This window comes from Lepidochelys olivacea, assembly GCF_965140295.1.
Source record: "Lepidochelys olivacea isolate rLepOli2 genome assembly, chromosome: 14".
NCBI lineage: Eukaryota > Metazoa > Chordata > Testudines > Cheloniidae > Lepidochelys > Lepidochelys olivacea.
This window is the reverse complement of record NC_140424.1, coordinates 26,620,449-26,635,288: the sequence shown is the minus strand read 5'-3', so window position 1 is coordinate 26,635,288 and position 14,840 is coordinate 26,620,449. Positions and strand designations below refer to the sequence as shown.

Here is a 14,840-nt window from a genome sequence, read left to right as displayed (position 1 = left end):
ATCTTTTTCTCCTCAATTATACTGTTATTGATTGTACACGGTGCCAGTCTCTTGACAGAAGTAAACCAGTCCTCAATACGTGACTTATCAAACAAGCCCATTTCCCTCAAACAGCCAGATGTTTTAACCCTTTTTCTATTTTTCCTAAATGAGGAGTTTACTGATGGTTCCAGTGTTCCAAGCTGCTGTTTCCTTCTTACATTCCCTAGGCCTTTGCAGTCACTCTCTGTTTCAGTATTCAGTTATTAGGACCCCATCCTCATTGCCAGTTCTTGTGTACACAACACAAGATATAACGGAACTGCACGGGCACAGTGCAACCCAAAGTGCCATGTTTACTAAATGTGTGCAGCATGCCTGGCCTTGATACACACACACTGCTGCATGAGCTGGCTTCGGGCGCCTTCAGACAAGACTAAAGCTTCTTCTTACAGCAGCCAAGCCATAAAAATGGTTTTCTGGGAATGGACAGTGATTACTACCAGTTCTTGCCAAGGGCCACTAGAGGGCTCACAAACTATTCCAAAGGATACTCCCTTGTTCCTATACACTATGTACCTCTGCCTTGCTACAAAATACAGATTACTAGCTCCTATGCCCCCTAGGTGTTATCATCTAGCATTCAAGATGCTAAATTACAAAACAATCTGAGATACCACTAGGATCAGTGTTCAGTTCTCTGCTCTGATCATCAATGGAAGCCTGTACTCTTAGGACCAAAGATAGCTATGATCCAACCAATGGAGGAACCAGGTGCAGAGGTCTCTTTATCGTCTAGCTGAAGTGCTCAGTCCCAGGTCTAGCCTTTGGATTCTAGGCTGCTTTATCCAAGTGCTTTTTATTTTGTAAGATGTATAATTTAGGCCTGGTCTCCACAGAAAAGTTTTGCTGGCATACCTATGTCCACTGCGGGGTGAGGTTTTGCTGACATAGCCCTGGTGCATATGGCCTGGTTTACACTAGGAACTTACATCTAGTGTGAGCTGGAGCCGGTTCCCACCAGTTCACTAGAACCAGTTGTTAAATTTAGAAGCTCTTTTAGAACCAGTTGTTCCGCAAGGGCTTCTAAATTTAACCGGCCAAAAGTGGCGCCTTAGGCGCCGACTCCATGGGTGCTCCAGGGCTGGAGCACCCAAGGGGAAAATTTGGTGGGTGCAGAACACGTACCGGCAGCTCCCCGCCCCACCCCCGGCCCCAGCTCGCCTCTGCTCTGCCTCTGCCTTCTCCCCTGAACGCACCGCCCCGCTCTGCTTCTCCACCCCCACCCCCCAGGCTTCCCGCGAATCAGCTGTTTGCACGGGAAGCCGGGGCAGGCTGAGAAGCAGACGGCAGCTTCGCACTCAGGCCCAGGGAGGTGGAGGTGAACTGGGGCTGGGGGGCGCGAGGAGGGCCGCCCGCGCTGCAGCAGGTAACCCCGGGGGGGTGGCGGCGCAGGGGAACCGCTCCCCGCCCCAGCTCACCTCTGCCACCCTCAGCCTGAGTGTGAAGCCGCCGCCTGTTTCTCAGCCCTCCCAGGCTTCCCGCCGAACAACTGATTCACGGGAAGCCGGGGGAGAGGGGCGGAGAAGCAGAGCGGGGTGGTGCATTCAGGGGAGGTGGCAGAGCGGAGGTGAGCTGGGGCCAGGCACGGGGCGGGGAGCTGCCGGTGGGTGCTCTGCACCCACCAAATTTTCCCAATGGGTGCTCCAGCCCCAGAGCACCCGTGGAGTTGGCGCCTAAGGCACCACTTTTGATGTGATCAGTGGGGGAAGCGGCTGCTCCCCCTGCTCCCCCCTAGCTAAGCTACTCCACCCCTAGGAGCCAGAGGGACCTGCCAGATGCTTTCTGGGAGCTGTTCCAGGTAAGCATCCCCAGGACTCCCCACCTCACCCCCTTGCAGGTCCCTTTGGCTCTTAGGGGTAGAGTGGGCACCCACTACCATGGCCCACGAGACCCTCCTGCCCAGTTCTGGGGGCAGTCAGGGGACGGGGTGGATGAGGCAGGGGTTCGGGGGGGGGGCATCAAGGAACGCGGGGAGTTGGATGGGGCAGGAGTCCCGGGGGGCAGGGGTGGGCAACGACCCCCTCGTAGGGTGAGGAGGGAACCAGTTGTTAAGATTTTGGCAGCTCATCACTGCTTACATCAGTATAGCTCCGTCCCTCAGAGATGTGAAAAATCCACCCCCCGAGAGACACAGCTAATGCTGACCTAACCCCTAGTGTAGACAGCACTAGGTTGACAGAAGAAATCTTCTGTTGACCTAGCTACCGCCTCTCGGGGAGGTGGAGTACCTAAGCTGACGGGAGAGCCAGAATAGGTCGTACACTGAGGCGCTGCAGCTGAGCCGTTGTAGCATTTTAAGTGTAGACATACCCGACGTGTCTTCTTACCAGCATAGCTTATTTCGTTCAGGGAACTGGTATAAGTTATACTGGCCAAAGGACTTTTTTCCTTATATAAATTATATATTTATCGTTACTAGGAGAGCTTTGCCAGTACAGCTGTACTGTGCCAGCAAAGTGCTTGTATTTTATACCAGTATAACTCCAACAAACCCTGGTTGTCAGCAGGAGGGATTGAACCTGGGATCTCTGGAGTTTAGTGCGTGAGCCTCTACCACATGAGCTAAAAGCCACATGGCCCTTAGCTAAGCCGTAGGGCAGACTCATTAATTGCTCTCTAAGTGGTCTTGGTGCCACTAGATGGGACAGAACACCACACCTAGAAAACTCTGCTTTTTACTGATAAATTTATTCCAGTCCCCTGAGCAAAACAAGCTATAAAGAGGCAGTTTTGTTGCTATAATTGCATCTACACTAGGGGTTCTCCGCCTGACAGAGCTGTGCCAGCAGAAGTGTGTAGTGAAGAGCTGGCCTCAGCTGGACCTGCAAGCACATCCATCAGCATTGCCCTGGTAGCTATCATCCCAGGTCTCTCACACATACAAAGCTTCTTGCACAATGACCCTTTACCAGGTAATGTTTTACACTCAGCCGCACAGTGGCAAAACATAAAAATTCCAGCTCCATTAAATCATACATTTATTTTTCAAGATAAACACATGTCGCTGTGGTATGCTACTCCACAATGGCAGCAAGTAGGTGCAGTGAGCAGCTGAACAGCCGCTGGCCCTGAGGTGCAAATCAGCAGTGCTGAATGAATAAGCTCATGCTCAGCAGTTGTGTTCCCCATGCCCCACACCTTACTGCAAACAGACAGATGTACAGAAATCCATAACACACAATCTATGACTCCCTCACCATACTCAGTTACAGCCCTGATTCTGTCCACAGTGAAAACAAATGCAAAATTCCCAAAGATTCCCATAAAAACTGGTTATTATGCCATGCTGCTGTAATGCAGAGTTAAAACCACAAGTATGGGAGCTTGCCCTATTAAAAGAACAGCTTACCTCTGCAATCTCAACGAGAGTGTCAGTTGAGAGCAGTCAGCACAGTCCAAAGCACCACGCTCTAATAAAAACAAGCCCTGTATAAGTGCATACTTAGGAAAGTAGGGCCCTGATAACATGTCATTGCTGTGCAAACTAAATAAATGCTCACCTAAGCAAACAGCCGGGGGAGGGATCAAAGCAGTAGTATAGTTTATGACTACTACATCTCATTAATGCTGATTGGCCAGTTATTTAAAATATAAATCAAAGGACTCCAGAAAGCAAAACCCCACCAAATTCCAACCGACTGCACCAAAAAGGAGTGGCCAGACTTTCAGAATTCATCAGTACCGAGCAGCTCCCGTCCTCCCTAAAGCTTTATTTACACACCACCTGAAATACAAATTCCCAAGGAGCTTCCCGGGGTCTGTGTGTGCTGGTAGTCCACTGTCACTGGGTGGCAGGGGGCCAAGAGCGGACTCAGTCTACTGGGCAACCAAGAGGGACAGAGGAGAGCCGCAAGTCAGAGTGACAGGGGCCCTGTCACCTCAGGGGAGCGTGGTAGGGTGCCTGGATGGTCACCAGCTGCCTGCTCAGAGGCGGGCCAGTGTCTGGGTGGGGGGTTAGAGTTGAATGATTGACAAGTAAAAGCCTGGGAAGAAGAGCTATCCTGCCCAACAGGCAGGTCCTCAAAGAGACGCCCATCCCCAGGAGCACTGGAAGAGAGGAATACCCATTTTGTGGGGTATGGAGCCAGCCACTGAAAGGGCAGGACTGGCTGTGGGTGAGCAGGTGAGTCCCAGGGTGCATCAGGGTCCCCTGAGAACCAGCCTCTGGGTGCTGGGCAGCAACCCGTTAGCTGGGTCCTTTCCCTGTTCAAGGTAACACCCAGTGTACAGAGTTTTGTTTGGAAAACTCCCCCCCAGCCAGGGGAGTGGCCCTCCAGTGCCTAGATAAACCCATCACCACATGACAAGTGCTGCTCTGGTGCCAGCTCAGGGCTGCCTGCCTGCCGGGCATGTGGCTGAGTGCTGGGGTAGGAGTCGGGAGTGAGCAGTTTTAGCAGAGTTATTGTCATTACTACCTGAGCCCTGCACCCCTTTGTGGAGAGGGGAAACCTTGGGAACAGAAGCAGCCTGATTCCTGAATGAAGAGGACACCTGCCAGCTGTGATCATCAGTGGCTGAAGAGTCCAGAGCCATCTCTGAACCCAAGGATCACTCAGGGAGTTTTGAGTGCACCATCTTTCACTTAGCTAGTCAGGGGAATTGTTTGCGAGACCCCTGCTCCTGTATCCTCAGACCAGAGAAAAGGGTTTGGGGATTTCATTACCTGCTGCCTATTAAACCTGCAGAGGGGCTCACCCTCTTATCCCACTTGCGAGTCCTTGGGCAGGACTGAACCAAGTCACCCAAGTTGCTTATTGCTACTACAGAAGATATCTTTGGCACAGGTCATTCAAGGATCCCTCCAACGATGCATATCAATCGGACACTGAAATTTACTCTGGCTATCTCAGATCACATGACTGGGGAAATTCATGGGTTTTAACAGTGTGGGCACCAGTGACCCTGAGACTTGTGTTTTACCCTGTTGTGTTATATTTACCACCCATTTATTATAATTACTCTATTGAATATATTGTGTGTGTTGGTGTTATTTCTTGGGAGTCTTTAACTATGTGGCATGAAAGCAGGGGGTAACCTGCAATTACAATTTTTCTTCCAACCTGCCCCGGTGACCCTGCCAGAAAGGAGCGACGGGGGTGGAGGCATCACCAAATATGTTCACATGGGAAGAAAATAAGGAAATTACACCCTGCTGAACTCGAGGTGGGATCCAGATGAACCCAGACCTGTCCATCAAAAGCAGTAAGGAGATGGGCACTAAAGGAGGTAATTGGGTGGACTGGGGCGCTACACATATAGATAGCTAAATGCAATTAATGCTGTTAAAGTTGCAATTTCAGACACTCAAAGTTAGGACAGGCCAGCAATAGAGTTGCCCTTGCCACTTTGTATATGTACGTGATGATACAGTCTTGAATTGCATGACCACATACTAGTTTCTTCTGCCTCATTCAGTGAACAAGAGAAACACAGCTCAGAGACTGCGGCAGGTTTATCTGTACACTTATTGTCCAATGTGTAGCCACCATATACCACCAGCCTACTGCACTGAATGAGGCAGCAGCCAAATGGAACCTTATCTCATTCACTGACCCTTGCTGAATGAGGGAGTATTCTTCTGGATCCCAGCCTCACTGCAACACAAACTCCACATGAGTGAGACAGGTCGATCTGGTCGGAAAAAATAGTCTCTGATCAAGTTATTTAAAGACTGCACCCTAATCCTAATACATACACACAAGTAGCAGAATTGAGGCTGCAGAAGTGATCTTTGCCATTTCCGGACTTTCAAGTGTGTCACTTTGCAATCTTAATGTTCATGTAGTTTTTGAATGGAGTTTCTTAATGTGTTTACAAAAGTGAATAAAGAAATAAATTCCACCGTGTGCAACTATTTGCAACAGAGCAGTAGTTTGTCACCTACACAAGCTCTGCACACACGAACCCAGGCTCCTGCAGAGCTCTCACCTCATACAGAAGGAATAAGCAGTCTCCCAAAGAGACCTCCACTCAGCATGTAGAAGCCCCTTCATATTTGTTCACGGATCTGTTCACCTGGAGTACATAGGCACATGCACGCAAAGTCAATGGGTCAGTGCCCAGTACTCTATTGTAGTGTAACAACAGCCAGTGTTGATGCACATGGTACCTAACTAACCAATGTAACTCAGCCAAACCAAACCAATTTTCACCAGGTCAGTGCTAGCCACATCTATGACATGGGAACCATAACTGTAGAAATGTGTCACATGTCTGTCATGTCCTACTGGGGCCTTAGACCCTTAAAAATACGGAGCAAACACTGTTTTTGTAATGGCAAAACAGCATTTTCCCACTGTCTTTGAACATGAGAGCCTCTGAATCGTTTGTGATCAATGTGCAAAGTTTCAGACGGAAAGATTAAAGTTAAAGATATTGGGGAAAGACCCATACAATGGAAATGCTTGTGCAATCTTAACTACAGGCATTGCTTCCTAGTGGACTGTGCTTCCTCTAAACAAACCCTTGCACATTTTCCTGGGGTCTGCAGCATACCCACTACATGGCTGGGATGCTGCTGTATGCTAGTATTCCTATCACACTTCAATAGCTCTGATTTATATACTATAAAATCTTCAGTTAAATCCAAGAATGCCATTGCAAAAACACCTATGACTTGTCACCGACCACTTACAAATCCTAATTAGACCTCACCCATGCTATCATGCAAAGGTTTGCTGTGCTGTATTCCTGACAGCACTGGGAGTCACCCTCACCACGCCCAGCCACCCCCACATTACTCTGATATATTGTGCTCTGGCTTGCCTATGCTTCTAACACAAGAAGTGAGTGCTGCAGTACTATCAAAGTGAAGGGGAATGCATGTGTTTTGAGAACATGACGACAACATTACTACTAATACAGCACTTGGTTTATAAATCCGTAGGAGATCAATGGAAGCAAAGGCAGCGGAGCATCATTTCCCTCCATATTTACATTTAGAAAAATTAAAGTGAGATTGTTCAAGTGTTTTGGACACATTCATGAAATAAGTTGGTGGCATAGCAGGGATTTGAACTCAGCTCTGCTGATGCTTCGCTTTGCCTTGTACTGAGCTGGTTATCCAAATGTAAGTATTTCTAACCTGACATAAATTGTAGATCCACACAGTTACTGAGCAAAGTAGCTTAACTTCACTTAAGCTGGTAGTATCAGGAGCAGCTAATCACTATGCTGAGGCTGCCTAGGAGCTGCTGACCTTGTGCCACCGTCTGGTTACTAAACCAGCCCAGCAGGCTCTGAGCCCATAGAGCATCACCTTTGTGGGCAGAGACTGCTCTTCCCCTATGATCACCCAGTGCTGAGCATTTTCTTGGTTTGGTTTGGTTTTATCAACATTCTGAAAATCTCTGTTGCATAAATTCCCAGGCTGAATTTCAGTCCCTGGTGAGTTTCCATTTCTAGTACTTTCATTTCCTTGAACCCTACAACTAACGCTTCTGGAATGGGTAGTGATGTCACTGCATTTATTTCTATATAATAGTTCTGTTCAAATGACAATCATATACCTGCCCTCACTCCCCCTTCTGTGCGCTGCCCTCTATGATTCTGTAGGTTAAACTGGCAGGGGATAATTAGCTTCCCACATGATCAGTAAAAAAAAAAATGCTGAATACCAGAGCCCAGGGCAAGACACAAAGCAGCTGCCCAGAACTGCACATAAGCCTGGGTCTTCCAGATTCTCCAAAGTCACACTGCATAGCCAAGGCTAGTCGTAGTTAGTCCAGCCTACATGTACTTCCGTTCACCTCCAGCCCTGTTTCATGACTGCAATAGAGGGAGCTTTCCTTCACCCAATAACATTCATAGACTCTAAGGCCAGAAGGGAGCACTGTGATCAACTAGTCCAACCTCCTGCACAGCACAGGCCAGAGAACTTCCCCAAAATAACTCCTTGAGCAGCTGTAACTCGCCTCATGGGCTTTACCACAGAGCCCCGTGCTGCTGACTTCCCCCAGCAGCAGGCGGGAGGGGAGGGGGATGCAACCCCCAGTCATCCTAGCAAGACTCCTCCCTCAGCCAATGGAGAAGGGGAGAAAACAGCAACCCCAGCAGCCACCAAGAGGCAGAAGTCAGCCAGGCAGACTGCAAGCACTCTCTGACCCTTTGCACAGCCCTGATGCTGGAACAGCAGGAGGGCAGCTGGGATAGCCCAGCTCCTGCCCCGCACAGAGACCAGAGACGAGGAGCTCCCTGCAGTCAGCCAGCCAGCACAGCACAGCACTGCCAGGCCCAGCTACTGGCCTGTCTGTAACCTCAGTCTGCAGGAGAGACTCAGGAAGGGACAGTCCACTCCTCCAGCCCCAGCCTGCCAGCAAGGGGAGGAAACAGACTGTCTCTCCTGCCACTGCCTGTGGCCAGGTGGCCCTCCCTGAGATACTCCTCCCCCATGTCACCGTGCCACACACCTCCCCGTGCCACTCCGCTTCCCTGAGATACACGTCCGCCCGTGCCACCCTGCCACTGCTGAAGATAATGGAATGTTCCAACTGGATTCCCTTCAGTGTGGAAGAGGGAGCTGCCAACAAGGTGTTCTCCATGAGGGGCCCTCAGCATTGGAGCCTTCTCCCTGCATAGTCTGTCATCGACCCATGGTGCTGGAGCCAGCAGAGCATGCTGGAAGGACCGCCTTTATTCATGGGGCTCTTCGGGCTCAAGAGGGATTTTTTGGGAGGGTGGATTCTTTTTCTTTATTGGTTCCTTTGTGTAGAAGGTCATGTTGGCTACTGCTGAATATAAAGCAGGTTTTGTCTGAACGTTTTGTTGTCCTTCAAGGGGGCCCCAGCTTAGGATGGGGATGGTGTTTTAAAGAAATCCAAATAAAGGAATAATGATTAGTCTGAAGACGGTTGAGTGAGGGCTGGCCCCAGGTGGAGAGGGACAAGACATCCTGGAAAGAGATTTGGTGTGAAAGTGTTTGAAACCTTACTATAAACCTTTGAATATACTAAGAAACCCAAAGCTGGGCCACTGGCTGGATCGTTTGCACATATTGTGTAACAATTTTTTGGAAATTTAACGTGTGGAATTTTTAGAAGGAACAGGTTAAGTTTTGCTGTATGAACTATCCAGTCAATTCAGTGCTATTTAGGTTCCTATACCGAGCCCATCATCATGATATCAAAGCACCTCTGATAAAGACATTTAGCCGACATTTTTCTTGCTAAAAGACACAGAAAACTGTAGTGTCTGATAGCAGTGGGCACACACGTCCCAGGAGCACAGCATGGCTGCTCATTCTCCCCTGGTTCTTTGCCTGGATTATGCTAGGTTTGGAGGGTTTAGCAGAAAAATCTACTGTGCCTTGTGTCTGGCAGGGCAGGGCAGACAGGACTGAATTCCTGACATCTGCTTCTGTTGAGATTACCTTTCTCGGCAGGCTGGCCCTGCCTTTGCCAGGCCGCTGGCTTTGCTTCAGTGCACATGCAGACAGCTGCTTAGTGGAACATTTTCAAAGGCACCTGAGTGACTTGGGAGCCCAAAACCCATTTTCAGAAATGACTTAGGTACTTAGGAGCCTGGGACTCACTGGAAGCCAGTGGGAGTCTGGCTCCCACGTCAACGAGGCACTTTTGAATATATTCCCCTCAGACCTGCACCCTCTCTCTGTCTTTGGTAAAAGAGGTCAGGAGAAAGACCAGTGGGGTCCTGCGCTCTTCCCTTCTACTTCCTGCTGGAGCCAGCCCACGGACAGACTGCAATTCTTGTCAAGGCCCAGGGCCGTACATTTCAGCTGGCCTGTGTCCCCCACAAACCCCTCAGCCGCGCTGTGATGGATGGCCTCCCTGACAGTAAGGTGTTTTCAGCCCCTGGATTGAAAACACTGTGATGAGAGAGTTACTGCTGCCCCAAAGCACCAGAGACTCCGGACACAGCACACATTGTTCCTTAGGCACCTACATAAGTCTTAAACATGTTGGTAACTAAGTCACATGTCATGGGCAGAAGCTGTCTCCCACGTCCTATTCCTTGGCCACCTGCAGCTCAGCCACTATGTTGAGGCTGCAGAGGGCAATGAGATGGATATGGAGTGCCATAAGGCAGGAATGGAGCCACGTAGCCACTGCACTTTCCACTCCACACACAAATTCTCTATGCTGTTACTCCCCACTAGACAGCTAACAAAGAGGTTGCAGAGGCCTTACAAGTGCCTTGTATTACTTTTTACATCAGTGTGTGAAAGTGCCACCCAATGAAGGCAAAATAATGGGGCAGTTCTTGGTCCAGAGCTGGCTGCTGGCCAAGGCAGCTTCCCAAGCCATCTCCAGCATTGTTGGAAGACACGTTCTGCTCCATACAAAGATTTGCAGCTAGGGGAGATGACAGTAGATATAAAAAAGTGCTGACAATTTTCAGTGATGCAGAATTAGCATATGCTGCTGCTGCTTCTTATATAAGGGATTTCTGACTAAACACAAATCAGAAGAGCAGACACTGAAATGTACTTTTAAACAACCCCCTTGAGACACTGCTATTGTGTAAATGTCTTCCCCCATGTATGAAACACACACAAATAGGATTCAGAGTAGCACGCTCTGCTACCTCAAGGACATAAGAACAGCCATACTGGGTCAGACCAAAGGTCCATCAAGCCCAGTATCCTGTCCTCTGACAGTGGCCAATGGCAGGTGCCCCAAAAGGAATGAACAGACAGGTTATCATCAAGTGATCCATGCCCTGTCACCCAATCCCAGCTTCTGGCAAACAGAGGCTAGGGACACCATTCCTGCCCATCCTGGCTAATAGCCACTGATGGACCTATCTTCCATGAATCTATCTAGCTCCCTTTTCAACCCCATTATAGTATTGGCCTTCACAACACCCTCTGGCAAGGAGTTCCAGAGGTTGACAGTGCACTGTGTGAAAAAATACTTTCTTGTGTTTGTTTTAAACCTGCTACCTGTTAATTTCATTTGGTGGCCCCTTGTTCTTGTATTATGAGAAGGAGTAAATAACACTTCCTTATTTACTTTCTCTATACCACTCATGATTTTATAGACCTCTATCATATTCCCCCCTTAGCCGCCTCTTTTCCAAGCTGAAAAGTCCCAGTCTTATTAATCTCTCCTCATACGGAAGCCGATCTATACCCCAATCACATCGCTATTCAGCTCTGAGGGGAATATTTCCTAGAAAACAATCCGACACAACAGGTGACAGCTCTTGGGGACATATCATAGCACAGCCCAAGCACTGTATGTCGTCTCTACACCCTTCAAAGGGGCCACCACAGTCCTTGGCATAAATGAGAGTGGTCCTGAGGGCCAAGCCTTCTTCTGCCCTAAGCTCACCCTCTACACCAGGGCCATGGGTAAGGAGGGAGCTTCCCAGGGTCACATGTGGCTGCACAACTCAGCTCCTGTACTTACACCACCACACACAACTCTCAGAATTTCTCAGCAGCTCTTCAGCTATTGCAAATCAGATAACATGAGTGCTTGGTGGTGAAGTGTGCCTGAGGCTGGTTTTCAGTGCAGGACTAAAATCTAAAACTGGACAGCCCTGAAGATGGCTTGGATCTGGGGTGGTGGAAGCAAATGTCAATGTTAGTGACAAAGATGGAAATACCTGCTATGAAGGGGGTGTTTCCATTTGCCAAAGAGTTCTTGTGTTAGTGGCGGGTTGTCATTGTTAGCATATGCAGCACTAGCCAGAGAAAGATACACACGTTTCTAACCAAGCAGGAGGTCACATGGACACCAAGACTTTATATAATACAATAATGAACCCAGGGCAAATCAGATCTGACCTGAGGGCATGGATCTGGATGCGAACAAGCTCACCACTGAGGGGTACATACTTATGCAGCAGATGCAACTGGGAGGCTCCCTAACCCAGGAGGAAAGGCCTCATACAAAGCACAGTGACATACAGCTTTACTACTGATGTGAGTTGAATAAATGCCCTTGGTGAGCTCCCAGCACTGTATTACTGGGGTGCTGAGATATCACTGCATTGCACGGTGACGGCAACTAGTAACTTCAGCAAGGTGTGGAACATACTAAAGGTGAAAGGGTTTTAAAGGAATGAGCATTTCTCACATGCAGCCATCAGGGGGTTTCCTGGGCGGTGATGGGGGGGAGGCAAAGCATCGGCTCCTTTCCATCCCTCCCTGTGGCTCCTGGATGCGCCACCCTGCATCGTCTCTGGAGACAAGTGGGGAACAATGCTGAAGGAGCAAGGGAGTTCTCTACCTGGGAGGAAGGGAGACTTAGTGGGGCTCACACCTTAGCCCTGGTGTGGTTGGGCGGTGGGGACTTAAGGAGCCTGGCTGCAGACCAGGGCTCCAGCCATGGGGCTTCAGGAGCCAACAGCCAGCTCTGGACACGGGGTTTGGGGCTCTGACCCCCAGCTCTGGCCTTGCAGTCCTGGCCTTCAACCACAGGACTTCAGGCTCCAACCCCTGGCCGTGTAGCCGCAGGCTCCAATCCCTGGCTCTTACTTATGGCGTCACTGTCCCCAGGTGCTGTCCAACAGCAGCACACTCTGACCCCCAGCCATGGTCGCTGACCCTGGGCTCCAGCGGCTGGCGGCCCTGGGTGCAGATCCCCAGCCCTGGCTGCTGGCCCTGGATGCAGATCCCCGGCCTCAGACTCCGGCAGGAGCAAGTGCTGGATCCCAACCCCTAGCCCTGGCTGCACGGCAGCAGGTGTGGACCCCAAGTGCTACCCCTGGTGGCGGCTGCTGGCCCCACATGCCAACCCCTGGCCACACACTTCGACCCCCAGCCCTGGCCACTGACACCAGACACTGCTCCTGGATGTCGACCCTGGGCTCCAGCGGGTGCTGGCCGTAGGCACCAATCCCTGTCCCTGGTCACATGACAGTGGACGCCAACCCCAGGATCCAGCGGGTGCTGGCCCTGGACACCAATGCCTACCCCTTGCCCCAGTCCCATGGCAGCAGGCTCCTGCTCCTGGACCCCAAGCACCAATCCTTGGTGCTAACCCCCGGCCACATGGCAGTGGGTGCCGGTCCCCAGCCCTGATCACACAGCAGCAGGTGCTGACCCCCAGCCGCCGATCCTCACCCCCCAACCATGCGGTAGCAGGGGGCCCCCATCCATTGCACCTGGCCTCTGCTGCCTCCCCCAGCCCTGCATCCATCTTCCTTGGCCCCCGCGTTGCCTCAATCCCCACCCCATCCAGGTCTTAATTATCCAGGTCTTGCTGTGAAAAGTGATATTAACAAACACACAACTGGTGTGGGTAGAGTTGGGATACAACTGGTGATTAGAAACTTTAACAAGAGCCTTAACCCCAGGTGTCCTCTCTCCTCCAGTGCTGGGAAGGCCTGGGCCACAAGCTGGCAACACTGCTCTGCCAGGGCTCAGCCCTGCACACAGGTTAGGGAGCGTGAACAGAGCCAGTGGCAAATGGCCAGACAGAGGGTCTGGGGAAGGCAACAGCTCCATCCTAAGCTAGCCACCTGCACGAAGCCACCAGATTCGTACAGCAGGTAGCGTTTTTCATGTATGCTCCATCACAGGGCCCCACTTGTGCAATCCTTCCCTCCTAGGACCTGGTCTGATGCTCATGTATCTCCTTCCCCCCTCACCCCGCACTCCCCCCCCCCAGCCCCTTGCCCCCTCACCCCGCACTCCCCCCCACCGCGCACTCCCCCAACTCCTCTCCCGGGCCCCTTCCCCCCCCGAGCCGCTTCCCCCCACCCCGCACTCCTCTCCTGAGCCCCCCACCGCGCACTCCCCCAACTCCTCTCCCGGGCCCCCCCGGGCCGCTTCCCCCCGCCCCGCACTCCTCTCCTGAGCCCCCCACCGCGCACTCCCCCAACTCCTCTCCCGGGCCCCCCCGAGCCGCTTCCCCCCGCCCCGCACTCCTCTCCTGAGCCCCCCTGCACTTGCCCCCGCTCCCCAAACCCCGCACTCCCCCAACTCCTCTCCTGAGCCCCTTCCCCACAATCCTACACTCCCTTCCCACCCCGCCCTGCCTCGCGGCCCGAGCCTCTCGCCCCAGGCGCTCGGTGCCGCCGGTCTCCTACCTCCAGCAGCTGCACGTAGCTCGCCGGGAACCAGCCGCGCAGCCCGTCCTCCTTCTGCCCTTCCCACCAGCCGCCGTCCGGCACCTGCAGCAGCGTGAGCTGCTCCCCGGCGGCGAAGCGCAGCCCCTGCCGGTGCCGCTCCCCGGAGAAGGGGTACAGCGTCTGGCAGCGCGAGCCCGACATGCTGCGCCGCGGAGCTGCCCGGCCGCCCGGCCGCCCGGCGCTGCCAGTGCGGAGCGAGCGCGAGCGAGCGCGAGCCGCCCCCGGGCCGCGCCCCCAGCCCGCCCGGCCGCCGCCCGCGGGCAGCGCCCCTCGCCGCGGGCCCGGCCCGGCCTCCGGGAGCGGCAGGGACTCGGGTGGGGGTCGGGGCGGGTGAGACTAGGGTGACACCGCGGGGGCAGCGGGGGGTGATGGGATGTAACGGGGGTAGCTGTGGGGAGGTTGGCTCGGGGGGGGGGGGCTGACAATGAGTCCAGAGTGTGTGTGTGCTGGGGGGGTGTCTCGGAGGGGGGGGGTGGCTGGGAGTGACACCACGGGGGGGGAGGGGCTGTATCAGGGGCGCTGAGAGTGACTCCATGGTGTGTGGGGGAGGTGTCTCGGGTGGGGTGGCTGTGACTCCAAGGTGTGTGTGTGTGTGTGTGTGTGTCGGGGTGGGGGTGGCTGGGGGAGTGACACCACAGTGTGGCGGCGGGGGGGAAGGGGCGGTGATGGGATGTATCAGGGTGCTGAGTGACTCCAAGGTGTGGGGGGATGTTGGGGTTAGCTGTGAGTGACTATGGTCTGTGGGGGGGGTGAAGGGA

At 52.4% G+C, this 14,840-nt stretch overlaps 1 protein-coding gene across 1 annotated transcript in view; it reads right to left on the bottom strand.

The window, feature by feature from the left end:
* Positions 1 to 14,232, bottom strand: part of GAS7 (growth arrest specific 7) — a 211,528-nt gene extending 197,296 nt beyond the window's left edge. The window contains exon 1 of the mRNA XM_084647092.1: positions 14,041 to 14,232. Within this exon, the coding sequence (XP_084503218.1) occupies positions 14,041 to 14,223 (183 nt within the window). The 5' untranslated portion in view covers positions 14,224 to 14,232. The remainder of the gene's footprint in view (positions 1 to 14,040) is intronic.
* Positions 14,233 to 14,840: the final 608 nt, after the last annotated feature.